General features: G+C 51.3%; 11 protein-coding genes across 11 annotated transcripts; 8 read left to right on the forward strand and 3 right to left on the reverse strand.

The window, feature by feature from the left end:
• The first annotated feature begins 132 nt into the window (after window positions 1-132).
• BO87DRAFT_379250 (cation diffusion facilitator family transporter) lies at window positions 133-2,304 on the forward strand. Its single transcript, XM_025623986.1, has 2 exons — window positions 133-1,263; window positions 1,331-2,304. The coding sequence occupies exons 1-2, from the start codon at window positions 426-428 to the stop codon at window positions 1,960-1,962; spliced, it is 1,470 nt and encodes a 489-aa protein (XP_025476571.1). The 5' UTR covers window positions 133-425; the 3' UTR covers window positions 1,963-2,304.
• A 254-nt stretch (window positions 2,305-2,558) lies between these two features.
• Window positions 2,559-4,864, forward strand: BO87DRAFT_365512 (xylulokinase). The gene is made up of 2 exons (XM_025621800.1): window positions 2,559-3,491; window positions 3,560-4,864. The coding sequence occupies exons 1-2, from the start codon at window positions 2,997-2,999 to the stop codon at window positions 4,772-4,774; spliced, it is 1,710 nt and encodes a 569-aa protein (XP_025476572.1). The 5' UTR covers window positions 2,559-2,996; the 3' UTR covers window positions 4,775-4,864.
• A 512-nt stretch (window positions 4,865-5,376) lies between these two features.
• Window positions 5,377-8,802, forward strand: BO87DRAFT_389558 (Ran GTPase-binding protein LOS1; the record flags this gene model as incomplete). The annotated part of the gene is made up of 4 exons (XM_025624898.1): window positions 5,377-5,388; window positions 5,620-8,218; window positions 8,266-8,720; window positions 8,776-8,802. 4 exons carry the CDS (start codon window positions 5,377-5,379, stop codon window positions 8,800-8,802), a joined length of 3,093 nt encoding a protein of 1,030 aa, XP_025476573.1.
• Window positions 8,803-8,880: 78 nt separating this feature from the next.
• BO87DRAFT_139774 (uncharacterized protein) lies at window positions 8,881-9,426 on the forward strand. Its single transcript, XM_025618104.1, has one exon. The coding sequence runs from the start codon at window positions 9,009-9,011 to the stop codon at window positions 9,315-9,317; it is 309 nt and encodes a 102-aa protein (XP_025476574.1). The 5' UTR covers window positions 8,881-9,008; the 3' UTR covers window positions 9,318-9,426.
• A 93-nt stretch (window positions 9,427-9,519) lies between these two features.
• On the reverse strand, window positions 9,520-10,956 carry BO87DRAFT_315656 (transaldolase family protein; the record flags this gene model as incomplete). The annotated part of the gene is made up of 7 exons (XM_025619704.1): window positions 9,520-9,582; window positions 9,684-10,026; window positions 10,100-10,331; window positions 10,419-10,527; window positions 10,599-10,727; window positions 10,789-10,837; window positions 10,880-10,956. 7 exons carry the CDS (start codon window positions 10,954-10,956, stop codon window positions 9,520-9,522), a joined length of 1,002 nt encoding a protein of 333 aa, XP_025476575.1.
• Window positions 10,957-12,510: 1,554 nt separating this feature from the next.
• On the forward strand, window positions 12,511-13,812 carry BO87DRAFT_379254 (succinate dehydrogenase cytochrome b560 subunit). Its single transcript, XM_025623987.1, has 3 exons — window positions 12,511-13,019; window positions 13,078-13,168; window positions 13,304-13,812. Exons 1-3 carry the CDS (start codon window positions 12,980-12,982, stop codon window positions 13,737-13,739), a joined length of 567 nt encoding a protein of 188 aa, XP_025476576.1. The 5' UTR covers window positions 12,511-12,979; the 3' UTR covers window positions 13,740-13,812.
• Window positions 13,813-14,693: 881 nt separating this feature from the next.
• BO87DRAFT_399796 (uncharacterized protein) lies at window positions 14,694-16,123 on the forward strand (the record flags this gene model as incomplete). The annotated part of the gene is made up of 5 exons (XM_025625469.1): window positions 14,694-14,747; window positions 14,834-14,914; window positions 15,095-15,166; window positions 15,381-15,464; window positions 15,857-16,123. The coding sequence occupies 5 exons, from the start codon at window positions 14,694-14,696 to the stop codon at window positions 16,121-16,123; spliced, it is 558 nt and encodes a 185-aa protein (XP_025476577.1).
• A 98-nt stretch (window positions 16,124-16,221) lies between these two features.
• Window positions 16,222-16,716, reverse strand: BO87DRAFT_139874 (uncharacterized protein). Its single transcript, XM_025618105.1, has one exon. It carries the CDS (start codon window positions 16,605-16,607, stop codon window positions 16,329-16,331), a length of 279 nt encoding a protein of 92 aa, XP_025476578.1. The 5' UTR covers window positions 16,608-16,716; the 3' UTR covers window positions 16,222-16,328.
• A 369-nt stretch (window positions 16,717-17,085) lies between these two features.
• On the forward strand, window positions 17,086-18,663 carry BO87DRAFT_379258 (mitochondrial 54S ribosomal protein mL57). The gene is made up of 4 exons (XM_025623988.1): window positions 17,086-17,183; window positions 17,253-17,872; window positions 17,943-18,175; window positions 18,298-18,663. Exons 2-4 carry the CDS (start codon window positions 17,485-17,487, stop codon window positions 18,451-18,453), a joined length of 777 nt encoding a protein of 258 aa, XP_025476579.1. The 5' UTR covers window positions 17,086-17,183; window positions 17,253-17,484; the 3' UTR covers window positions 18,454-18,663.
• A 650-nt stretch (window positions 18,664-19,313) lies between these two features.
• On the forward strand, window positions 19,314-21,903 carry BO87DRAFT_379259 (AP-1 complex subunit mu). The gene is made up of 7 exons (XM_025623989.1): window positions 19,314-19,374; window positions 19,457-19,679; window positions 19,757-19,885; window positions 20,055-20,284; window positions 20,349-20,838; window positions 20,912-21,283; window positions 21,416-21,903. Exons 2-7 carry the CDS (start codon window positions 19,641-19,643, stop codon window positions 21,494-21,496), a joined length of 1,341 nt encoding a protein of 446 aa, XP_025476580.1. The 5' UTR covers window positions 19,314-19,374; window positions 19,457-19,640; the 3' UTR covers window positions 21,497-21,903.
• A 555-nt stretch (window positions 21,904-22,458) lies between these two features.
• BO87DRAFT_139897 (Rag GTPase GTR1) lies at window positions 22,459-23,922 on the reverse strand. Its single transcript, XM_025618106.1, has 2 exons — window positions 23,456-23,922; window positions 22,459-23,383 (listed from the first exon to the last, which is right to left on the reverse strand). Exons 1-2 carry the CDS (start codon window positions 23,647-23,649, stop codon window positions 22,576-22,578), a joined length of 1,002 nt encoding a protein of 333 aa, XP_025476581.1. The 5' UTR covers window positions 23,650-23,922; the 3' UTR covers window positions 22,459-22,575.
• Between the last annotated feature and the right edge of the window lie 168 nt (window positions 23,923-24,090).

The raw sequence follows: 24,090 nt of genomic DNA on the forward strand, positions 1-24,090 counted from the left end.
AAGGTCACGGAGGGAGACAGCGCTCTAGATCGGACAGAAAGGTCCAGCATTATCGAGATTGCATTACCTGGGAGGTTATTGGTCTCGTGTGTGCAGTTCGTCTGTCAGCGAGAATGGCAGGGTCTGCAAATCATAGCCGCCGGAATTGGGGGAAGATTGTTATCGAGAAAGCGATCAGTGGATCAACTCCGGGGCCGAAATCGTCAGCGCATGTCGGCATCGCCTCAGCCGGGGATTCGACCGACAAGCCATGACGGAGTGACTCGCAATGACAATCAGGCTTTCCGGCTACTCCTCTTCTCTTCAAACAATCCACTGCACCACCATGGAGCTGCTGTTTCAGTCCGGGCTCCTCTCCGTGTATTTACAACCCAAAATAATATAATTGCAGCAGAACCTGGTCCATTAGACAAGCCACTACGAGGATGCTGACGCAGCCCTTGTGGTGCAGGGCCCATCCTCCGCTATCACGGCCAGCCTGTGCCTTTGGGAGACGATCCGGCATTGTTCTTCTCCCCAGGGCTCTTCAGCTGCGAGTCTCGTCCTCGTCCTCGCTCTCGCGTCTGCGCCATAAGAACCCTAGTGTCTCCTCCTCTCATTCTCCGGTTGTCTCCTCCTCCAATGCTTTGCTCTGTCCCGTCACACGTCCGACTCTAGTCCCTTCCATCGCCGCAGCCACCTCCGCTACCTCCGTGACCCTACCTCCAATGACCACCCAATCCAGAGACCACGGTGGCCACCATGGCCACCACCACCACCATCACCATCACGGAAACGTCTACCTTACCTCTACCGACAAACATGATGCTGGTGTGCGAATTACGCGACTTGGCCTACTCGCTAACCTCGCCATGGCCATCGGGAAGTTCATCGGCGGCTACGTGTTCCATTCCCAAGCCCTCATCGCCGACGCCTACCACGCCCTTACCGATCTAGTTTCCGATTTTCTGACTTTAGGCACAGTCGCCTGGTCGCTCAAGCCGCCGAGCGAGCGATTCCCTAATGGTTATGGCAAGATCGAAAGCATCGGAGCATTAGGGGTTAGCGGGCTGTTGCTCTGCGGAGGTGTGTTCATGGGCCTCAATTCCGGCCAAGTTCTGCTGGATCAGTTCTACCCCCAGGCTGCGGAAGCGATCGCGCATGTAGGCGCCCTGGGACACGGTCACTCGCATAGCCACGGCGTTGAAGCAATGGGCCCGAGCATTCATGCCGCATGGCTTGCTGCGGGGTCCATCGTGGTGAAGGAGTGGTTATATCATGCTAGTGAGTACCTTGAGGAATCCCTGCCCTAACACTAACTGCAATCGCTGACTGCTCCTTTCCCCAACAGCGATGAAAGTTGCTACGGAACGCAAGTCCTCGGTACTAGCCTCCAACGCCATCCACCACCGCATCGACTCCCTGACCAGTATTGTCGCTCTCTTTACGATTGGCGGAACCTATCTCTTCCAAGACGCATCCTGGCTGGACCCTGTGGGTGGACTGTTGATTTCGCTGATGGTCATCAAGGCCGGATGGGGAAACACCAAGACGTCGCTGCTGGAGCTCGCTGATACGAACGTTGACGATGACATCAAGGAATCAGTACAGAAAGCCGCGGCTAAGATGCTGGCGAAATTGGAGGGTGGCGATGCCATCAAGGTCCGTGATGTGCAGGGCATGAAGTCAGGACAGAACTATCTGATGGATGTAGAGATCGCTGTGCCGGGCGCGTGGTCTGTCAGTCGAACCCGGCAGGTCGAGGAGTCCATCCGCACTGCGGTCGGGGAAGGCGTGCGTGGAGTCAAGCGTCTCAAAGTTCGGTTTATCCCCTTGGAGCACGAGGAGCTGAGTTTCACGGAGGAGTTCATCCCTGCGGATGTCACTTCTCGTGCGCGTCCTGAGCCAGAGGATGGCGAGGAGGATGAGCATGACCATGACCATGACCATGACCATGACCATGAACCCCGCAAAACCCGCTAAGGGTCAGGTTCTGTCCCTATGAATAGCATGGATTGGCATGATCAGATCTGTCCGCTCCATGTGTCAGTCGTTCACTAGCGTTCTGCACCCCCCAATTCGATGATACCCGAGGATGGATAGTGGGGGGACATCCAACATCCAGTCTGCTGCCGTGGAGTACTAGCCAGTTGGATAGAATAGAAGATTGATAGGCGATCCCAGGTGGAAGTAGAGAGGGGGACAGGGAGTGGGATTTTGGAATCAAAATAGAAGGGATTGTATTATCTATGATTACTGTGTATCTATCGGGTCTGGACGAATGTACCAGAGCGCACCGAACTCGATCCCATGAGGCGATCCGCGGGATCTTCACTTTAGCCGCAGGCCTTAGCCAGTTGGTCGTAGTCCAGCACTAGTCTAACTTTTCCCTGTAAAGGATCCTAGAAAAAAAAAAAAGTCTGCAGAAGGGACTTTCGGGTTGACTCTGAGAATCTAGACCCACGATGGCGGTCATTCAGCAAGATCACTTGAGTCCAAAGTGGCCTCGCTCCCTTTTACTAGTCATTAACCGGGTAAATTCCCGGCGGCGGTGGGGGGTTGCAGGTTAAATCAATATCTTCTTATCGTGAACCCCACGCGTACCAAAAAGCACAAGAAGAATGAGAGTCACTCAGTAAGCAGCGCCCACGTCGGTAAAAAAGACGAGGTCGGGCACGATCAGTCATGGGATCTGCTCTCTGGCACGCCGACATGCCAATTGCCTTCCTGTTGGTCGGATTTTGCCGACCAGCTGCCAGGCTGGCGGGAGTTCAAGGGATAAATCATCCATCGGTGTGTTGACTTCATTGCTTCTTGCAATTGTTCTCTTTTCCACCCCTCTCTTCTTTCATTAGCTTCACGTAAAAACACACGGGCTTTCTAGAATTTGATTCTTTTGGATTCTTCCATTTCAATTGAGACCTCTCCACTCTACCTTATCTCTTCTTCCCTCCCTTCCGTGGAATTGCCATCCCACTTCCACCCATACGTCATCATTCCCCCGGGCCGCACTCACCATGCAAGGTCCTCTATACATTGGCTTCGACCTCTCCACCCAACAACTCAAGGGTCTCGTCGTCAATTCCGACCTCAAGGTCGTTTATGTCTCCAAATTCGACTTCGACGCCGACTCCCGCGGCTTTCCCATCAAGAAGGGTGTTCTCACCAATGAAGCCGAACATGAGGTCTTTGCCCCCGTGGCCCTGTGGCTGCAGGCCCTGGATGGCGTCCTAGAAGGGCTGCGTAAACAAGGCTTGGACTTCAGCCAGATCAAGGGCATCAGTGGTGCGGGACAGCAACACGGAAGTGTATACTGGGGAGAAAACGCAGAGAAGCTGTTGAAGGGATTGGATGCAAGCAAGACGCTTGAGGAGCAATTGGACGGGGCTTTCTCGCACCCGTTCAGTCCTAACTGGCAGGATTCGAGCACTCAGAAGGAGTGTGATGAGTTTGATGCCGCTCTGGGTGGCCAGAGCGAGCTGGCCTTGGCCACAGGAAGCAAGGCACACCATGTGAGTATCCACCCCCGCAATAGTCTACATGAGTGTAGAGGGGTTTGGCAATTGCTAATTGTTAGTAGAGATTCACAGGTCCGCAGATTATGCGTTTTCAGAGAAAGTACCCTGATGTTTACAAGAAGACGTCGCGGATCTCGTTGGTATCCTCGTTCATTGCATCCCTTTTCTTGGGTCACATTGCACCGATGGACATCTCCGATGTCTGCGGCATGAACCTTTGGAACATCAAGAAGGGTGCCTATGATGAGAAGCTTCTACAGCTCTGCGCCGGCTCGTCTGGCATTGATGACCTGAAATGCAAGCTGGGCGAGGTTTTCGAAGATGGAGGCATCCATCTCGGCCCAATTGATCGGTACTACGTGGAACGCTACGGCTTCAGCCCCGACTGTACGATCATCCCCGCCACCGGTGACAACCCTGCCACTATCCTTGCTCTGCCCCTACGAGCCTCCGATGCTATGGTGTCTCTGGGCACTTCGACCACCTTCCTCATGTCCACACCCAGCTATAAGCCTGACCCGGCCACTCACTTCTTCAACCACCCCACCACTGCGGGTCTGTACATGTTCATGCTTTGTTATAAGAACGGTGGACTGGCCCGCGAGTTGGTCCGGGATGCAGTTAATGAAAAGCTCGGCGAGAAGCCGTCTACTTCATGGGCCAACTTCGACAAAATTACACTGGAGACTCCGCCCATGGGCCAAAAGGCTGACTCCGACCCAATGAAGCTGGGTCTGTTTTTCCCTCGTCCAGAGATTGTGCCAAACCTGCGCTCGGGTCAGTGGCGCTTCGATTACAATCCTAAGGACGGCAGCCTGCAGCCCTCGAATGGCGGCTGGGATACTCTTGACGAGGCTCGCGCCATTGTCGAGAGCCAGATGCTGTCATTGCGTCTGCGGTCTCGTGGCCTTACTCAGAGCCCTGGTGAGGGCATCCCCGCGCAACCACGTCGGGTGTACCTGGTTGGCGGTGGGTCGAAGAACAAGGCCATTGCTAAAGTGGCTGGAGAGATCTTGGGTGGTAGTGAGGGAGTGTATAAGCTGGAGATCGGTGACAACGCCTGTGCGCTGGGTGCAGCGTATAAGGCGGTTTGGGCCATGGAGCGAGCTGAGGGACAGACTTTTGAAGATTTGATTGGAAAACGGTGGCACGAGGAGGAGTTTATCGAAAAGATCGCGGACGGTTACCAGCCTGGAGTGTTTGAGCGTTACGGCCAGGCTGTAGAGGGCTTTGAGAAAATGGAGAAGGAGGTGCTGCGCCAGGAAGGGAAGCACTGAGCACGAGGATGAAGCTGAGTGGGGTATGGACCGCTCAAACTAATAATGGTAGAGTTATGAATTGCAATGCAATGGTATCAAGCAATCAGTAAAAAAGGCATATAGTTGGGTAGACATAAGAGTAACTACATCTTATATATGCCTGAATAGTCGGGCATCAACGGCACGCCGCCCGTTGCCGTTTTGGGGCGGAACAGCGGCCACACAAACTCAGGCACGAAAGATTTCTTTCGTCGTTTTCTTTTTTGTTTCCTTCCGGCGGCACGTCATCGGCACGAGAGCATTCACGGTTTTCTTGAAAATACCAAGTCCACAAGCCCCGTTGCTGACGAGCTATTGTACAACTCGTCCGGTGAGCAGAATTTGCGGTTTCTCGCTTCCCCAGGTGACTGGGTCTGACGCCGAAGAAAGAATCCACTTGCTCCAACGCACTAGTGATGGCTCAATAGGCTGGCCTCTGCGACTAGTTCTGTTCTGCTATGACTCTCCGCCGCCATCTGCATTTTGACCGAACAACCACCTCCATCGTTCCTCGATCCCTCCCCCTCACCCTCATTGCTTTCCGAGTCCTGCGACTCTGAAGGCAGCCCGGCTGGTCGAAGATGGAAGAGCAGGTAAGCTGCAGTCCCTAGTCTATACATTGACCCTCTTTTGGTCTTTGTCTTCTTTTACCTTTGCTCGCTTTTTTTCTTTTTCTGTTCAGCCCACACCCCACCACCGATCTCTCTTCCCCTCCATCCTACCCCCTCCTCCCCTTTCTTATATCCCCTCTTCCCCCTCTCATATTTCCCCTCATTCCCATGTTTCCCCCTCCGTCGACCTCTCGTTGACCCTCCCCCGTGTAGGTAGCAAATGCCATAGAAATCGCCGGGAACCCAACCTCCGACCAAACTCTTAAGGCTCAGGCCTTCGACTACCTGAACCAACTCCGCACCGACCCCTCCGGATGGCAGGTCTGCCTTACCCTTTTCACTAAGACTCCGCAATACTCCGAAATCATACGGCATGTGGCGTTGGAAGTTGTCAACAGTGCGGCCCAGGCGGGTTTCATTGACCCCCAGGCGTTGGGCTATGTCCGGGACGGCCTGATGGCCTATCTCCGCCAGGTGTACGGTCAGGATAACGTTACCCCCGATCCGACCAGTATCCAAAACAAGATCGCCCAGACCATCACCTTCCTCTTCTCAGCCCTCTACGGCAATGGCTGGGAGACTTTCTTTGACGACCTTCTCAGCCTCACATACAAGAGTTCGGCCAGCACAAGTCACGACAACCCGCTCGGAATTGTCTTCTACCTGCGTGTCATCAATGCGATCCATGAGGAAATTGGTGACGTGCTTGTGTCTCGGTCCCGCGCCGAGCAGGACAAGGCCAACCTGCTCAAGGATTTGATTCGCTCGCGCGACATGCAGAAAATCGCCAACTCGTGGCAGCAGATCTTGTCCGAATGGCGGGACGGAAATGATACGATCGTCGAGATGTCCCTGAGGGCGGTCGGCAGCTGGGTCAGCTGGATCGATATCGGTCTTGTGGTGAACCAGACCATGCTGGACCTTTTGTTCCAGCAGCTCGGTCGAGCGCAGAAGGCGGAGCTCCGAGAAGGAGAAGAGAAGGTGCGCGATGCGGCGGTAGACGTCTTCACGGAAATTATCGGCAAGAAGATGAAGCCAGAAGATAAGATGGATATGATCATTTTCCTGAATCTCGATACTATTGTTACTCAGCTCTCGAACAGTCCCCCTCTTCATGATAACAGGTTTACCTTCAAGTACGATACTGACCTGGCGGAAACGGTGGCCAAGTTAGTCAACATTACCGTCATTGATATTGTACGGGCTTTGGAGCAGGACACCGTCACGGCCGAGTGCAATGCCAAAGCCACCGGTCTGCTGCAGGCCTTCTTGCCGCATATCCTGAGATACTTCTCCGATGAATACGATGAAGTCTGCTCGACTGTGATCCCCTGCGTGAGCGACCTCCTGTCCTATCTGCGGAAGATCGCCAAGGTCAACCCTGCCCTGGCCGAACAACATTCATCCATCCTGCTTCCCATTCTGAAAGCCATCATCGCCAAGATGCGCTACGATGAGACTTCATCCTGGGGCGACGAAGACGATCAGACAGACGAGGCAGAATTCCAGGAACTTCGGAAGCGCCTGGGCGTGCTGCAGCAGATCGTCGCAAGCGTCAACGAGCAGCTCTGCATGGAGGCTGTCTCGGAGGTTGTGGGAAACACATTCGAGAGCTTGCGTCAATCGGGGGCTCAGCTCGACTGGCGGGACTTGGACCTGGCTCTCCATGAGATGTTCTTGTTCGGCGAGGTTGCCGTTAGGGCAGGCAGCTTGTACAACAAGGGAGTTCCTAACAACGCGGCCGCGGAGAGGTTGGTCGGTATGATGTTGAAGATGGTCGAGTCAGACATCCGGTCTTTCACCCACCCAGCCACCCAGTTGCAGTACATGGAGATCTGTGTTCGCTACAGCTCCTTCTTCCAGTATCACACCCATCTGATTCCGACCGTGCTGGAGAGCTTCCTCCAACTGGTTCATCACCCGGTCAAGAAGGTGAAGACACGGTCATGGTACCTTTTCCAGCGCTTGGTAAAGCAACTCAGAACCCATGTTGGAAATGTGGCGCAGACCGTCGTCGAGGCGTTGGGCGACTTGCTCGTGATCAACGCTGAGTTGCCGACTGAAGGCTCGGATGGAGATGAGATGTCCTCAGAGGACCACGAGGGGTCGGCCGATGCTGTCTTTAACAGCCAGCTGTACCTGTTCGAAGCCGTGGGCATCATCTGTTCCACCCCGACTGTTCCCGCTGACAAGCAGGTCCTCTACGCACAGTCTGTGTTGAACCCCGTCTTCATGGATATGGAGAAGAACCTGGCCCCGGCTAAGGCCAATGATGAGCGGGCTTTACTGCAGATACACCACGATATCATGGCACTGGGTACGCTTGCCAGAGGCTTCTCCGACTGGATGCCGGGAACCAGCTCCCCCGCTTCGTTGCCTGCACCTGAAGTCTCGGAGGCGTTCATGCAGGTCTCCGAGGCTACTCTCGTCGCGCTGGAGTCGCTGAAGACATCCTTCAATGTCAGAACAGCTGCTCGGTTTGCATTTTCGCGCCTTATTGGCGTTCTGGGATCCCGCATCCTGCCCCAGCTGCCGCGGTGGATTGACGGTCTGCTCACACAGACGTCCTCTCGGGATGAGATGGCTCTGTTCCTGCGACTGCTGGATCAAGTCATCTTCGGTTTCAAGGCGGAGATCTACTCTATCCTAGATGCGCTGTTGACCCCATTCCTGCAGCGGGTGTTCTCTGGCATTGCAGACGCCCCGACCGGCACTGATGACGAGGTCCAGCTGGCCGAGCTGAAGCGGGAATACCTCAACTTCCTGCTGGCGGTCCTGAACAACGAGCTTGGGGCCGTTATCATTAGTGAGCGTAAGTTTCATTGATTTTGATATTAGAATCACAACTAACGACACTAGGGAACCAACCCATGTTCGAAACGGTCATCGGTACTATCGAGCATTTCGCCAAGGACATTGAGGACTTCACTACTGCTAAGATGGCGTTCTCAGTCCTGTCGAAGATGGGTAGCTCTTGGGGCGGGCCCGACATTGCACCGGAGGGTGCGAATGGTGCAGCAGCCCAGCAACAAGCACTGCCAGGATTTGGTCAGTTCATGATCACCCGGCTGTCGCCTCTGTGCTGGGCGCTGCCCGCAACCCCGTCCTTCAACTCGAAGGATGCACAGGCCAAGCAGGTCCTCGCCGAAGCAGGAGGTCTGCAGCGCACGATATACGCCAAGACAGGAATGGAGTACCTCCAGTACTTGCGGGATCGCGAGTTGCCAGGAATGGGAATGGGAGCGGACTTGGTGGAGGAGTTTGTGGGAGCATTGGGCCGGCTGGACATGAAGGGATTCCGGCAGTTCTTCCCGGTATGTGATCATACCCATATACTTAACGCTTTAGACTTGCTAACGGACCCGACAGTCCTTTATCCAGCGATTGAGCGCATGATGTTGTGGTCTTTTCATCTTATCTTAACATTTTCATTTGTTTTACCCATCCGATCATTTGTTTCAGTCCTAGATTCCCCCACGGTTTGGTTTGATGACTGATGTTCTCATGTGACCATTTACAAAACATTCACCCACACACACACTGAAGCTCTTATCGCCGACACCCACACACATATTCCTCCTGTCCTCTATCTCTCTATCCATATGTCCGTCTGTCTGCTTTCCATTCTGCTTGAACTATTTTGTATGCGGTTTTTGTCTGTTTCGGAATTAAGGATGATAAAAAAGAAGGTATATAGTGTTTCTTTTCTTTTCTATCCCCCTTTCCTATATCCACTTTGGCATGGCATTTTATATTGCATGAGCAGGCGTTTTCAGACCCAGACTCCCAAGTCCGTTTGCGTGCCTGTATGCTGCTTTGCTTTGCTTTGCTTGCTCTATTGCTTTATTGAGGGTGGGTTGCTGGTTGGTTGGTTGGTTGCTGGGCTGGCTAGATCGTTATTAAGTACCTAGAAAGTTAGTTCGATTGATTTGGTTGGTTAAAAGCGGGTGAGGGGGGTGGTGTGGTGGAAGTAGGTAGATAGGTACGTAGAAGAGAACAAAGGTTATTAGGATAGACAGATGCATGTTTGGTCTGATTGATTGTAGAGTATCCCATTAACCTAATCTCAATGACATAGCTAGTAGTAAGTACTATCTCAGTGCTACCTCCTACTCAATTCAACCCCTTAAAAACCTGAACCAATTTATCCTGCATATCACAGAAAATATTCACAGCCTAGACAGTAGTATAACCCCCATTAGCATCAACATCATCAACAACCCAACCACCTTATCCCCCCAACCAAACCAAACAATGAAAAATATAACCAAACTCACCTGAGTCAACTTCTCCTCACTCAACCCATTCGCATCCCTCGTAAACGCAATCCGATACCCCGCCTCATCACCCACATACGACACCTCCTTCCCAGGCACAGCCCCCTCCACCACAGCAGGAGAATCAAATAACGACACCACAGGTACCTTCCCCTCCAACAGCGGCTTCGCCAACTCATCCAACAACCCAGGAGCAATCGTAATATGCTGCACGCCCGCCAAGGCGAAGATCTCGTTCGTGGACGTCAAACTAGCGGGTAATACCTGTGTTTGGGATCCGATGGAGGCGTAGTATTTCTGGACTAGGGCGCTGAAGTGTAGCAGGGGGAAGGGGTCTTTGAAGCTGTAACTTTCATTTAGTACTGGGTGTAGTTGTGTGGGTTTATGGGGGAGGAGGGTAATAGGGAGGTGTATACCCCGGCTCAAAATGCACTCGCAGTTGGTTCACGTATGGTGCGATGTACGTGCATCCTACTTCTGCTGCTAGGATGGCTTGAGGCATGGTGAAGAGGGTTGTGGCGAGGGTTCGCACCCCGGCTTGTTCGAGGACTTGGCATGCTTTGAGACCTTCCCAGGTGCTGGGGATTTTGATGCAGATGCGGGATTGCGGGTGGGTGGGGGAGAGGTGGTGGGTTAGGTTGACTATGCCTGTTTTGTGGTTTGGGGGGGGTGGGGTTAGTGGTGGTTTGTTGTGTTGTGTGTATGTAGAGGGGATGGATGGATGGATGTACGTACGGAGGGCGTTGACGATGGTCTTTTCGGTGGAGTAGGAGTAGTAGGGGTTTGTTTGGATGTGAATGTGGCCGGTGATGTGGGGGGCGATTCTGAGGGAGAGGGATATCATCTAGTTCGATTTATATATAGTATTTGTGGTGAGTTGATGGTGTTGGGAAGGAGAAGGGAAGGTGTACGCACTGCTATCTCGATGGCAAGTTCTTCGATGGTTAGACCGGGGTATTCTTGGATGAGAGCTTTGGCTTTGGTGAGAGAGGAATGGAGAAGCTCGGAATGTTCGGGCTTGGTGAGTTCGTTGTAGGCTATTGCCTGTGGTGTTGTTAGCTTGGTGGTAAGGATGGGGTGGATGCAGCAAATTGTAGGTGTATACCTGGTTGGAGGTGCAGTCGTGGAAAGGACCAAGGGTTTTGGCAACTGTGCTTATATTTTAGTAGATAGTGGAGGTGCATGAAGCAAGATACGTGCCTTGCTCGTCCATGGTGTCGCAGTCGACAATGGAGCGAGAGCGGATGTAGTCGAGTCCAGTTTGGATAGTCATGGTGGTTGCTGTACTGTCTGATGGTGGATTATTGTCTGGTGATTTGGATGATGAAGCTATGATATCTTGGTATTGGAGAGTTGAAGTGATCTATTGAAATACGAAGTAGATAGGCTGGGCATGGAGGAGGGGAGGGGAAGATCAGATAAGCATGCCTCGTAAACCTCCCCTCATGCCATCTCATATATTTAGCCTAAATGGTTGCTTTATATTGTTTATTCCTTGGACGCTTTCGGTCCGAGAGTCTCTTTTCTCCGACCTTCTTGGTCGGAGGGTTGGTCGGGAGAGAATACCGATGTCTACGGAGAATGTCCGTAGGATACATCATTGGATAGCCTCCTGTCATGTCGAGTAAGGCGAGGTTAAGCTCCAGGTTAGACATATTGATCGACAGTTGTCAGCCAAGTGCCACGGAAGGTACACAGGTAATGATTTTAATGTGTACTCCAGCACTACATGATTTGTGAGCATATCGATCGCCAGGAGTACTTGCAAAATGGTGGTGGTCGGCTGTAGCTTACCTGTCTATAGATATACTAGTTGACAACTGTATGAGCACAACTCGTCATTTTCCTTCCTTGTCCATACACCGCCCCAATAGTTCCTAGAGCCTGAGATCTTAACGACCAATATTTTTGCATGCTCCGAACAATGATATGGGTTCTAAATAGAATTGTAGACTAGTTGAGGTTGTCAGAGTTTAGCGTGCCATGATCATTTTGCTGCGGGACTCTCCCCGCACTTGCCCCGGCTTTGAGAAGACTTCTTACATTCTACTTGGGGTTTAGTTATGGATAGTGACTGGAAGTTCAGTAAGTTAATGAGACGAGCATCGACGATGACTTTGAAGCAAACGCTTGTACAATTACAATGAGATCAACTGCTCTCATATTACCGCGGATTCAAAGAATACTACTAGTACGTTTTCTCTGGATGATTTTCCTCAGCAGTTGATATATATTAGACATCTCTCTTGGCTACTACCGGTCTGAACATCAGGCCTCTTATGGAGAAGACATTTGATAAGCTCGATAAGTGACAATAACAGGATCATGGGATCGAGAGGTTCTGTATATTGAACGTAATAGAAATCGCAGGTTGCTGTGATAAGCTTATGGATGGGCCTGCTGAGCACCCTATGGCCTTCAGGCAATTATTGACTGGCCTTCTCTCGCTTGTCAAATGAGCTCTCCCACTAACTGCAGGGCTTTTGTTTGGCAAGCCTTTTCTGCACTCGCACAACATCGCAGTTATGTTTGGATGTCTGCCTTGAAAACAGACGTTGAGGGCTTAACAAAATCGAGCCGAGACAGCAGCAGCAACCACTGACAAGCAATGTAGCAAGTACATGACCGTTCAGGAGTGTTATCGAACCCCTGTCAGCTAAGCGGAAGACCTCTCAAAATCTCAGCGACGGCGTCCATGTTCCAAGCTACATTATAGCTTTGATGCTTGCTCTACACGAGGCCTCAAGGGCTGGTTCTACGCGAATTCGTAGCGAATCCTACAGTCATGTGACCCTGATATGAAACCCTTCCATCTCATAGGATAGAGAAGAATGGGCGATTAACGACGGGACAGCTCCTTCTCAGGTATCTCATATGACCTCGGCGGTCACGACAGAATGCCGAACCAGTGAGGCCCTGCTAAGCACGTCGACATCATCCCGAATGGTAGACAACGTGGGCGGAGACCCTTGAGAGAGAAGAAAAAGAAGAAGAGGAAGAGAAAGCGACGGGAGAAACACACAAAAGTCGAAAAGCCCGAACTAGCGGGCGGTGAGGAGATGGAAGATGGATCTTCCGAGTGGTAATGCACGGCTGCTCATTGGCTGATTTTGGGGCATCGGGTGAAGTCCCGTGACTGGGAGGTGAACCCGAGGTTGTCCGTCCCGTGATTCCGAAGCGTTACGAACGAGTCGGCAGTTCGAGGCTACTTTCTTCTTGGACGACTACGACGACGACGGTCAGCTTCGTGTGCCCGATTCAGCCTCTCACCACTTCTTGAGGTTATCAATTTCATCATGCTCTCTCAGAAGGTTGCTCAACAATCGCTGCGGCGGCGTACGTACTTACTTCATCCTCTACAGCTAATCGCGCGACACTGACCTCAATGTTGCAGTTGCCGTCCAGCAGCCCTACGCCCTGCGTTGGTCTTTGATGAACTCGGTCTCCCCGGCTGCTGTTGCTCTCGGAAGAGCCGTTCAGACTAGGTGAGCTACTATGCGTGATTGGGACACTCAGATGCGACTTTCGACTTGGGAGGGGTTCGCGATATCGAATTCGACGTCATGAAGTGAATGTCGCTAAGTGGAGGCGGAACATGGATTGCTAACGTTGTCATGCAGACACGCTGCTACCTCCTCCAACTCCTCCGACCCTACCAAGCTCCTCGCCCAGCAGCGTCTCAACCGCCCCGTCTCTCCCCACCTTAGCATCTACCGTCCCCAGATCACATGGATCGGCAGTAGTATCCACCGTATCACCGGTATTGCGCTGTCCGGAAGTCTCTACCTCTATGCCTCTGCCTACCTCGCCTCTCCCATGCTCGGTTGGGATCTGGGCTCTGCCTCCGCCGCCGCCGCTTTCGCCGCCCTCCCTGTTGTCGCCAAGGTTGCCCTGAAGACTACCATGGCCCTGCCTTTCACCTACCACTGCATGAACGGAGTGCGCCACTTGATTTGGGATACTGGTGCTGGTCTTACCAACGCCCAGGTCATCAAGACCGGCTGGACTGTGGTGGGTCTGAGTACTCTTAGCGCTCTCATTCTTGCTTTCCTGTGAACTATTGTGACATACCTCTGATTTCTGTTGTGTTTTAAAATTGTTTTCGTGCAATATATTTTATACCAGTCAATTGACGACTGTTTTTGGATTAAACTTCACATCTTCTCACCCAGAACTCTGAGCTCCGTCTCAACTGTTCAAGCCGTGGAATTTGTCGGCATGTAGGAGATATTTGAAACAAAGACTAATGCCTTAGCCGTGACCCCCTACAACCGCCCGGAGGGAAGGCGGAGCGATGGCCTTGATTTCACGGAAGGTACTTGTCGATAGGTATGTCCTAAAGCCATGAGTTTGGAGATCTACACAATCTTAGGTCATGACTGTTATGGCTCTCATGCAGAAACTGGCCGTGTCATTGTCTAGTGTGCATTCTACTCCGTGAACTCCTCTAAATCAAAGGACAAAATTAAAAGCAATCCGCCACGCCTCTATGTCCGTTTCCCCCATGACTTTGGCTTGAGAGCCTGGCAGTTGACATGTCTCAAGGATATTCTCCCTTTCTTGCCTTCGCCTGATAACGATGTCAAGATTTTGATTCAATGGTGCACTGCAAATTTCATTCCCTTCCTATCACGTTCTATTGCAGATTTGTCAGAACGTACTCAGCATCGCGGGGTAGGTTGTTGCTTATAAACTTACCTTCTCTACTAGTTTGCGCTGTCCTTTGAAAAGAACTAGTCTTGAACAATCGAAGATCATGCAGGGCTCGGGGGCGGATTAGGAGGTATAGGGCCTGGCGAGGGTGGATCATGCACCGAATAGGGAATTGGTGCGACATCCTCGCGGCTACTCCAGATTGGCCGAGGGATGTCCTCAAGTATGAAATCGAAATGGGCGCAATACATGACGCAATATCTTCGTTCAGTAAACATGGAGGTCAATTGACAAGACAGTTTTAGCAGCGGCTGGTCTGATAAAGGTATAAGGTGGTGCAGTTGTGTGACTATAAGTATGAAGGATTTGGTGATATGCCGCAAGATCAATGAAGGAGCAGATGACAACGGGGTAGAATATGAGCTGTTTCTCTTGGTGTGAGTTGGCTAACATCCCGCATTAAATACTAGCCCCAGAACCCAGCACTGGGTCCGAAGGATGCCTCTGAGTTGTACACCGCCATACCGATCAACGTCCTACCAGCAGTGAGGAACCGCGTGGATATGACACTTCCGATGGTCTAACGGTGATCTTCATGGCTATCGCCGGATCTCGATGGGATTTTTGCCGTTTCTGCAAGGGCCCGACGGATGTTTGGTGGTATGTCATGTTAAACAGCGCACGCTACGTTGTATGTTTCGACCAATTGCTCCATATTTTACCTCCTTGAGCACGAACTGACGAAATCTAGTGCGTAGCGTGATCTTACAGAAGACATGTTTTTTGCTGGTTACCCGACGGCTGGAGACTCCGGGCTGCAATCCCCGAGCGTACGGAAGACTAAAACTTCACGGTCCACTACATTCGATAACGGATGCAGGACTTCTATGCCCGGACTTTCATGATATACTGTACCCCACTAAGTTGTTAAACGGGAGCTGCCACCCGCCGATTCTCATTACCGCGATCGTCTGTTGGGTAATCTTATCTGTCATAGTCTACAGTGTTTATTCATTGCCGCTCTGATCCCAAGTACCTTGGGAGATTACGGATGGTCGTTTGATATTGCACCGTGAAGACCAAGCAGCATTATCTGCTGATATCCGAGCCCAGGGATACTACTGTTTGGTGCAAATGATCAAACGCGGGGGCCATCCGTCCAAGCAAGTTTACTGACACACTGGACTACTCAGCTGATAAAGTCAGTGTACTGAGAACGAACAGGACCTAAGTGTCGACATTATGCAGATTACATGTTTCGCTCGCCCCTCGACCATTCTTACTATGCTCTTATTTCCCATTTACCATTCTGGGTATTCCTAGCCAATTCATCCCGAACGATAGCCGGGGCTGGCGAGCTCAAAAGATCCTTAAACGAGCGGTCAACAAATGAAATAGAGTGGTAGCCAGCAAAGATACGGAAAAGTCCAGGTTATGGAACTGGAATACAAGGCACACTGCAGTAAGCACGTGGATTAATTTCTGAGCCTTGTGCCACTCCAAGAATGTTGAAGATTTAGGAAAGCGGGGGAGCAGCCCTGTTTGTTGCAGGGACTGCATTGGACTGCCTCCCCGCGGCAAGCAGTGCGTCGAATCGGATGCGCAATGAATTGCTGCCGACGACCGCAAAGCGACGCACTGAGGCACGGTGCATTGCCTTAGTAACTGGCGTCTTGCCGCAATTGACACGTACTATCCTTGCACAATGCCACTCTAGACACAATAGAAGGCTTGTGGTTAAACGCAGTAACAGGCTAGGTCCATCAAGAGTGAGCATAACTGTCTGAACCACCTTATTCGGAAAGGTTCGAGAGCAAAGGGTCCCTCAACCCCATTTCGCATGAAAAAAGAATTGCTGTGTTTGTTCTAATTCCAGCCCTAATCCCATGCGAAAGATTACAGGATAAGGCATGGATGTCAGACGGTAGGTACATGGCCGGCTTGCGATGACCCTCATTGCCATGTTCCAGAGGTGTGATCCGTATCTCAATCTTATGCCATCTTATATTCACATGCCACTATGGTACTGAAGCAACATGAGATAGTCACCATCTGTCCTGATTTCGCCAATACAGTCTCATACTTCAACACTGCGGTGGCGACTGGGCTCATGGAACAACTGCCGAATGAAGCATGAGCTGATTCTACGCTCAGACATACCACAGTTTTGAGCGACATGATGCACACAATAATCGGGGAATGGCGGGACACGAGTGCTACAACAATTGCACATAAGTACCCTCGGCCGGGTCTCCAGTGCTTGCATGTCATACATGCTGACAAGGATATGAAGGGAAACTAGTTGCCGCTCAACTTTGCGGTGTAGAATTCCGCGCCGCAGGTTATGGCCAGGTACCTACAGATCAGCGGCTCCTTTCTGAATAGAAGCATTATGGAAACTGTTAGTCATTTAGTACTTTTCTGGCTGGTTCCCGCGGGCTGTACAACGGGAGACCAGACGGCAAATATGCTTTAGGCTGGCGCGCTTCCCGTGAGGCACGGCTTGTCCTCCAACAGTCTTGCTCACTTGGTACTATGGTGCATCCTTGCCTTTTGCCTTACAGTGCATACTGTTGCTCTCGGGGAAGTCAATGCGGGAGTCAAGTTTGGCAGATGGTGGCATGTATTTTTCCGTGTCTCCTCGCGACACTCGTCACCGACAACTGATAGTTGGTCTTCAATAATATGTAAAGTAGTTGCATGGGCCTCCCGTACAACAATTAGCCTACACATTACCACCGATTCCAAGTTTTGTGAAGCGATGCTCTTGTTCTAGATCCATACGGCTAAGGTGTTGATGGCTCGAGCGCACCGGATAGAATGGGAATGGGCTCCGAGTAGTAACTGGTAGGCAAAGGTGCCTGATCATTGAAACACGGTTGATGGTACTGACATAATTGTCATGAATCGATATAGAGGTTGGTTTCATAGGGTGGCTCTCTATCCATTGTTTGAAACTACAGATTTGGCGGGCGAGCCGGAGAACTGAGCGACTATCCCGATCGGGACTAGCGCCACATCTCCGAATTCTTCCTCCTCCAAAGGAATTATTATCATTGATGGCCGCCATCAATCGTGGAAAAAGACCCGGCCTGGCGACCTCCTCCCTCTCACCCACCACTCCGGATTCCGGCCCTTCCTCTCTTCAATGGCTTCCGTACTATCGACTCGCGCGGTCAGGACCGCTTCCTGCTCCGCATGCCGCTCCCTCGCTCGTCCCAACTCGATCGCAGCCGGTCTCCTTCCGCGGCGAGGACTCTCGACGGCCACCGAAGATGCAGCAGTCAACCATGCGGACAAGCCCCGGTGGTCGTACACGCCGCCTCGTGCCAAAGCGCCGTTCTCCTTGAGACTCAACTCCAACCGCCCCGAGTTCCCCGTGAACTCTGACCCCAAGGTTCTGGACCGGTTCTACATCCTCATGCTCGGAAACGACGGTGACAAGATGCTCTCGGAGGAGACCAAGTGGCTCGCAGTGACACACAAGAGTTTTGATCAGGGCCGGAGAGGTTTCAATGACCGTTTGGCCTTCCTGGGTATGTCAAATGTTGCTGTGCAATGGATGGTAACAGGATTGGATACTAATCCGGATGGGGTTGTACACAGGCAAGCGTATTGTTCAGCTGCAGGCTTCGTTGGCTCTGGTCCAGAGTCCTAGCAACGCTGCTAACTCTGCCACCCCCGATGCGTATGGCCGGGTCCCCTTCACTCACCCGGCTTTGGATAGCCTGGACAACCTCGACTACAACACGAAGAGCTTCCTTACGAGCAAGACGAAGCTGTCGGAATTGGCTCACAAGTATGACATGCAGAGAGTTGTGAGATGGTGCCCTCGGAAGGTGAGTCTAGGAGTCCCATGCATTGAGACGATATTCGAACGCCTTGCGCTACTGGGCTTCTGATATCGCCTCGCCAGTCGGTCAATTGAATCCCCTGCTAACAGCGGTGTGTTTACGTGTAGCCCAACAACCTCGAAAGTTCTGGAATGGACCTCGTTCTCGCCCACACAATGTACGCTGTGATCGGTGCCATCTCCCTGGAGAAGGGCAATGCTGTTGCGAACAAGGTGGCCCGTGAGCGCATATTAGCACCTCTGGGATTTAAGATCGCGGCTTGAGTTGGGTGATTGATTTTTGGGAAATGGCCGCAGGTGCATTTTCAAGGCGTTACTTCCTTTTTCTCTTTTCCCCTTCCCCTTGTTTTCTTTGTGCCCTGGATGTTCTGTGTATGTGTTGGGGCCTTTTCTTCATCCGCCATATATTATGTATTTTTATCTACGACTTGTCTTACATAGTGACTGCAAATACCACCGGAAGTTCTGTCTTCTCTCTTACATCTACTACACTTGTACTATGGGATCTTGAGGATTCGGTTCACATGGCATGCCATCATTATAATTTCCAACAAACAAATAAAGTAGATATCCAAAAGTATGTACGGTTCCTCTGACACCGCCCGGGTAACAGTAAGCAAAATACCCGGCCAGCTCTTATGGAACCCTCGAATACACGATGCCTAGTCTTCGCACCTTTGTATCGCAAAGTCAGCAATGAGAAACCAGGAACTCCACGACAGAATGTCACGGAAGAACCCAGAAATCACAAAAAAGCAATTTGAGCTGCCTTGCACTGTCTAGGAAGGGCGTATGGTACAAAGAAAGAAAAGAAAGGAAGAGGAAGAGAATTCGCTTGCGACGGCCGAAATATATTCTGCGCGCGTGACCAGCGCTAGGCTTCATCAGGTCTAGTGGAGATCTGGACTGGCCGGATCTCTCGAATAGGTTTAGCGCTCTGATTAAAGACCCCTGAGGCATTGATACACTCTGATACCATGATGTGACCAGGTTAAGGTAAGTTACCCCGCCACAAGCTCTTTGTCTGGCGGTGTATTGTGTACGAAACAATACCACGCGGAAAGGCAGAGCATCCCCGATGGCCGCATCATCAGTTCAAGTCAGTCTTAGTCTTGCATGATATTCGTTCCCTTCCAGCTTCATCGCAGGCACGTCGGCCAAGACCTCCTCCTTCTGCAGCTTCCTGTGAGTTCTCCGGCTCTGGTTTCTACAATTTCCCCAGTTTGAAAGTGCTTCTGAGCTATCTCTAATGCACACTGTCCCACAGCTACCTCCCCGCAAGTCCAGCATGTTGAACTAGTGGTTTCGCTGGCCTCTCCCGTTGAACCTCGCCCAGGAGCCTCCCGCCCATTTAGTCCTCCAGTACCTGCCCGACTCACCTCCTCGATACTCGCGCCATTTAACCTCCACCTTACTATTCCACCCACGACCTCCCTTCGAATACCCTCGCGATGGCGTCGGCCATCTTCTTCCTCGATCTCAAGGGCAAGGTATGAAACCCCCGTGGAAGGTTGCGCTGTCACGAACAATTCCGCCGTGATCCCCTGGAACCTGACCGTTTATTTAGACCCTTCTAGCCCGAAACTACCGCGGAGACATCCCCATGTCCGCAGTCGAGAAATTTCCCATCCTCCTCAGTGACGCCGAAGAAGAGAGCTCCGCCGTAGCTCCGTGCTTTTCCCACGAAGGAATTAACGTACGTATTTGTGTCTCCGACTTGTGGCTGCGGCGGCGCACCTGCATCTCCCCCCCGCCGTTCCCCGCAACCCGCTGTGTCTACCATCTCCCACATCAACCCTGCGCGCATACTCAGATTGGAACGCAGAATCATGGAGGTCAATTGCTGAGAATACAATCTTGTCTAGTACCTCTACATCCGTCACAGCAACCTTTACATCCTTGCCCTGACTAAGAAGAACACCAATGCCACCGAGATCCTCCTTTTCCTACACAAGATCGTGGAGGTATTCACGGAATACTTCAAGGTACTGGAGGAGGAGAGTATCCGCGATAACTTTGTCATCATTTATGAATTGCTTGATGAGATGATGGACTTTGGCTACCCGCAGACGACGGAGAGCAAGATATTGCAAGAGTAAGACGGGCCCGTCTATGCGACCAGGAGTGATGGAGGATCACAGCTAACGAGTTCATGGCAGATACATTACCCAAGAATCACACAAGCTGGAGATCCAAGCCCGACCACCCATTGCTGTCACCAATGCCGTGTCATGGCGAAGTGAGGGTATCCGGTACCGCAAGAATGAAGTCTTCCTTGATGTTGTGGAGTCTCTTAACCTCCTCGTGTCCGCGTCTGGTAACGTGTTGCGATCGGAGATTCTCGGAGCTATCAAGATGAAGTGTTATCTGAGTGGTATGCCGGAGCTTCGTCTGGGTCTGAACGACAAGGTCATGTTCGAGACCACGGGTCGCGCAACAAGAGGAAAGGCCGTCGAGATGGAGGACGTCAAGTTCCACCAGTGTGTCCGTCTTTCTCGGTTCGAGAATGACCGCACCATCAGCTTCATTCCCCCGGATGGCGAATTCGAGCTGATGAGCTACCGGTTGAACACCCAAGTCAAGCCTCTGATTTGGGTGGAATGTCTGGTGGAATCGCACTCTGGATCGCGCATGGAGTACATGTTGAAGGTACGGCCAACACCCCGCCTTTACTACTCAAGAGAAACAAAACGACCAAGCTAACACCATCCCTCCTTAACAGGCCAAGGCCCAATTCAAGCGCCGCAGCACTGCCAACAACGTAGAGATCCTCGTCCCAGTCCCGGAAGACGCCGACTCACCCCGTTTCCGCACCAACATCGGAACCGTGCACTACGCGCCCGAGAAATCCGCCATCATCTGGAAGATCAAGCAGTTCGGCGGAGGCAAGGAGTTCCTCATGCGCGCAGAGCTGGGTCTGCCGTCCGTAAAGGGCGACGACGAGCACGGTGGTGGCATGACCGGTGGTTTCGGAGGTAGCATGGGTGGAACCGGGCAAGGCAAGGCAAAGCGGCCGATCAACGTCAAATTCGAAATCCCTTACTTCACTACTAGCGGTATCCAAGTCCGGTACTTGAAGATCACGGAACCTAAGGTATGTCCATCTATCCCATGTCAACTCTCGTGACTCCCCCATCATCAGTCGGATTGGCAGTCTCGTCACACAAGCACAATGCAATGAAATGAATGCATGAGTGAATGCTAACAAATGACCCGATGATTGCAGCTACAATACCCCTCCCTCCCATGGGTGCGATATATAACACAATCAGGCGACATTGCTGTCCGCATGCCAGATGTACAATGATGTAAAGCGTTTCTTCTTTCTTTTATTTTTTCTCTATATCTTTTCTTCTCCAGTTTTCATTCAATAGATATACTTTCTTCCCTTTTTTTTTGCATCAAGCATGGATGAATCATTTATCTATTGATGGAGTGTACTCCTTGTACAGATTGGTTCACTGGCACATGATCATCGGGCAATTTGATAGTAGTAGGAATGTTGCAAAAAGTAGTTCTCTCTTGGCCTCAGGCAACGTGAACGTGACATGATATACCACAGAAACCTCGCCATTGCCTTATAACTACGCACTTAGTGAGTACTAGCAATGTCTAGATCACGGGACTGGAACCAATTGAAGCGAACGACCCAAATCTACTACTTACTTTGTATTTACTGCCGCTAGTAGTATATGCCATGGTTCCATGTTATTGCATCATTTATAATATATTGCATTTTTGTTCCGCGGTTCCCGGTCTCTCACATCCTCGTCTTCTTCCTCTTTCTTCATTGTTTTCTTTTTCCAGGATATCGACACAATGACCATGTAGTATAGAACCAATAGATATGGACTGAGAATAATTTGTGAGAAACAAGTACATCAATGAGCAGGTGAGTGAGTGAGTGGAGACAGTCATAAGGAAATGAAGACAATAACTTTTTACCAGCCGTGGAACATAAGGACCAGCATGTTACAAATAGTAATAAAAGTATGGATCCAGATGAGAAAGATCGATATGGTATGATATGATATGATTTGGAGAGTCTGAATGTGCGAGAGAGAGAGAAGAAAGAACAGTATACATACATATAGAATGCCATGCATGCTAAGTAGGGTATCTTTGTCTTTTAATAAAACAGATTTGTTTTGGTTTTGCATTACGTACTTACTCACACATTTCTTCTGCTCATAGCTTTCGTAGGTTAGAATGCCGTGTAGGCGACGCTGGCTAATAGGTAATTGGTTCGTTGGGTGCAGTGAAGTGAGATGCTGTTTTGCGTTTCTTTTTCGTCATAAGGCGTACGAGTCCGTTTTCCCTTTCATATTTGGTGGAGTGCTTGGCTGATTTGAGGGATAGCCGGTGGCGGCCGGTCGAGGAGTCAAATCAATGGGTCCCGTTGCTGTTGTCCGGGGATTCGGCCGCAGGGAGGGGGAATCCGTCCCCGTGACCGGTTGCGGCGGCTTTGGAGAAGCCCTCTCGAGCTAGCATGGTGTTTAGGACGGCGCAATTGTAGGCTGCCTCGCCCGGCGGTACAACTAGGAAAATGTATGTATTGTCCGTGAAACGGCCGAGGAAGACATTGAATTGCGGAGTCTTCGTGTGCATGACGACGAACCCGGCAGATGCAGGGGTTGTGTGGGTGTTCCGCGCCGCACAGTGCTTGAAGGCTTTCATAATGTTGGAGAGTCGTTCATGGCGATCATAGATGGGGTTCAAGTCGCCTACTTCTGAGGAAACGGAAGTTACGGTGAGGAAGGTTGACCGTTCGAACAGGATGACTTCTTCGGCATCAATTCGCTTGGAGAAGGCTTGCAGGAAGCGCTCGATGACAGTCAAGTTTGGAATAAGCTTGTGGACAATGCCAGCCCACGCTTTGTAGAGCGATTGATCCCAAATACTACTGCCAAAGGTGTCGATGCTGAAATGCTCCGAACGACTGCGAATTAAGGCGGACCGTTCTTCGTAGATGCGTTGGCGGTGCTCGGCTTGGATGAGATCCAGTTTATGTACAAGGCAGAACACGTAGGCATTGGGACTGTATTCTTTCAGGGCGTTGATAATGGCGTTGTAGGTGTCAAGATCGCGCTCGACCTCGCGGGATTCAATGTCGAAGACGTAGATCAGGACCGCGACGTCGGAGAAGATGTTCCCTCGCTGAGACGCGAGATATGTTTCCATGAATGCATCCTGTCTGTTTATGGTAAAAGAGCATGTTGGGTTAGACACTGCAATGATTCGAGAAATGCCTGAGACTGCGACTTACCCTCCGCAATCCCAGAGGTTCAGCGTGAGGTTTCCCATGAACTTGACATGGCTGTGCTCGACATCAATGGTAGCACCCAGGCGTCGGACATCTTTCGCAACATAATTGCTGAAGATGATTGAGCGCATGGACGATTTTCCAGATCCACTTTTGCCCATCAAGAGGACCTTTCTCTTCTTCTTGCGCATATCCATTGTGGCAGTTCCCCGGAGCTATCCGTTAACCGTACCCCGCACTTACGGGGCTGGTGATCGTTCAGATGGATGGCAACCGTGAAGAGAAGTGGGATTTAGCATCCGCATAAATACCTCCAGCCCATGGGATGCAGTAGGACCCTGCAAGTCGAGGGAGGTAACGATCTCCACAGGCAATGAATGGGCGAGGGTGGTTGGTTGGACAGAAGGAGCAGCAGCAGCCGGATGACCAGCCTTCCGGGCGTCATTGCATGAGCTTCTTCCCCGGGATTAATAATATTCCGGTCCCATCACGTGGAGAGCGCACGGTCCACCCTGGGCTGCTGACATTGAAGGTGGATGGGATGCAGAGTGCACGGTCAGTGATGCGAGTAATGTATTGTCCCTCTCACCGAACTATCCATCTCCTTCCCCCCTGCCTTGGAAATCGTCCACGGAGGT

Source organism: Aspergillus neoniger (genome assembly GCF_003184625.1).
Source record: "Aspergillus neoniger CBS 115656 unplaced genomic scaffold BO87scaffold_31, whole genome shotgun sequence".
NCBI classification, from domain to species: Eukaryota; Fungi; Ascomycota; class Eurotiomycetes; order Eurotiales; family Aspergillaceae; genus Aspergillus; species Aspergillus neoniger.

Coding starts and splice junctions, on each gene's coding strand:
- BO87DRAFT_379259 (XM_025623989.1), top strand. CDS start 19,641: ATGGCGTCGGCCATCTTCTTCCTCGATCTCAAGGGCAAG. Junction 20,285..20,348: donor GAGAGCAAGATATTGCAAGA/GTAAGACGGGCC, acceptor AGTTCATGGCAG/ATACATTACCCAAGAATCAC. Junction 21,284..21,415: donor TGAAGATCACGGAACCTAAG/GTATGTCCATCT, acceptor CGATGATTGCAG/CTACAATACCCCTCCCTCCC.
- BO87DRAFT_379258 (XM_025623988.1), top strand. CDS start 17,485: ATGGCTTCCGTACTATCGACTCGCGCGGTCAGGACCGCTTCCTGCTCC. Junction 17,873..17,942: donor TGACCGTTTGGCCTTCCTGG/GTATGTCAAATG, acceptor GGTTGTACACAG/GCAAGCGTATTGTTCAGCTG. Junction 18,176..18,297: donor TGAGATGGTGCCCTCGGAAG/GTGAGTCTAGGA, acceptor GTTTACGTGTAG/CCCAACAACCTCGAAAGTTC.
- BO87DRAFT_139874 (XM_025618105.1), bottom strand. CDS start 16,607: ATGACATGCAAGCACTGGAGACCCGGCCGAGGGTACTTATGTGCAATT.
- BO87DRAFT_139897 (XM_025618106.1), bottom strand. CDS start 23,649: ATGGATATGCGCAAGAAGAAGAGAAAGGTCCTCTTGATGGGCAAAAGT. Junction 23,384..23,455: donor AACCTCTGGGATTGCGGAGG/GTAAGTCGCAGT, acceptor TACCATAAACAG/ACAGGATGCATTCATGGAAA.
- BO87DRAFT_379254 (XM_025623987.1), top strand. CDS start 12,980: ATGCTCTCTCAGAAGGTTGCTCAACAATCGCTGCGGCGGC. Junction 13,020..13,077: donor TCAACAATCGCTGCGGCGGC/GTACGTACTTAC, acceptor TCAATGTTGCAG/TTGCCGTCCAGCAGCCCTAC. Junction 13,169..13,303: donor GGAAGAGCCGTTCAGACTAG/GTGAGCTACTAT, acceptor GTTGTCATGCAG/ACACGCTGCTACCTCCTCCA.
- BO87DRAFT_379250 (XM_025623986.1), top strand. CDS start 426: ATGCTGACGCAGCCCTTGTGGTGCAGGGCCCATCCTCCGCTATCACGG. Junction 1,264..1,330: donor GGAGTGGTTATATCATGCTA/GTGAGTACCTTG, acceptor TTTCCCCAACAG/CGATGAAAGTTGCTACGGAA.
- BO87DRAFT_139774 (XM_025618104.1), top strand. CDS start 9,009: ATGTCCGTCTGTCTGCTTTCCATTCTGCTTGAACTATTTTGTATGCGG.
- BO87DRAFT_365512 (XM_025621800.1), top strand. CDS start 2,997: ATGCAAGGTCCTCTATACATTGGCTTCGACCTCTCCACCCAACAACTC. Junction 3,492..3,559: donor CAGGAAGCAAGGCACACCAT/GTGAGTATCCAC, acceptor AATTGTTAGTAG/AGATTCACAGGTCCGCAGAT.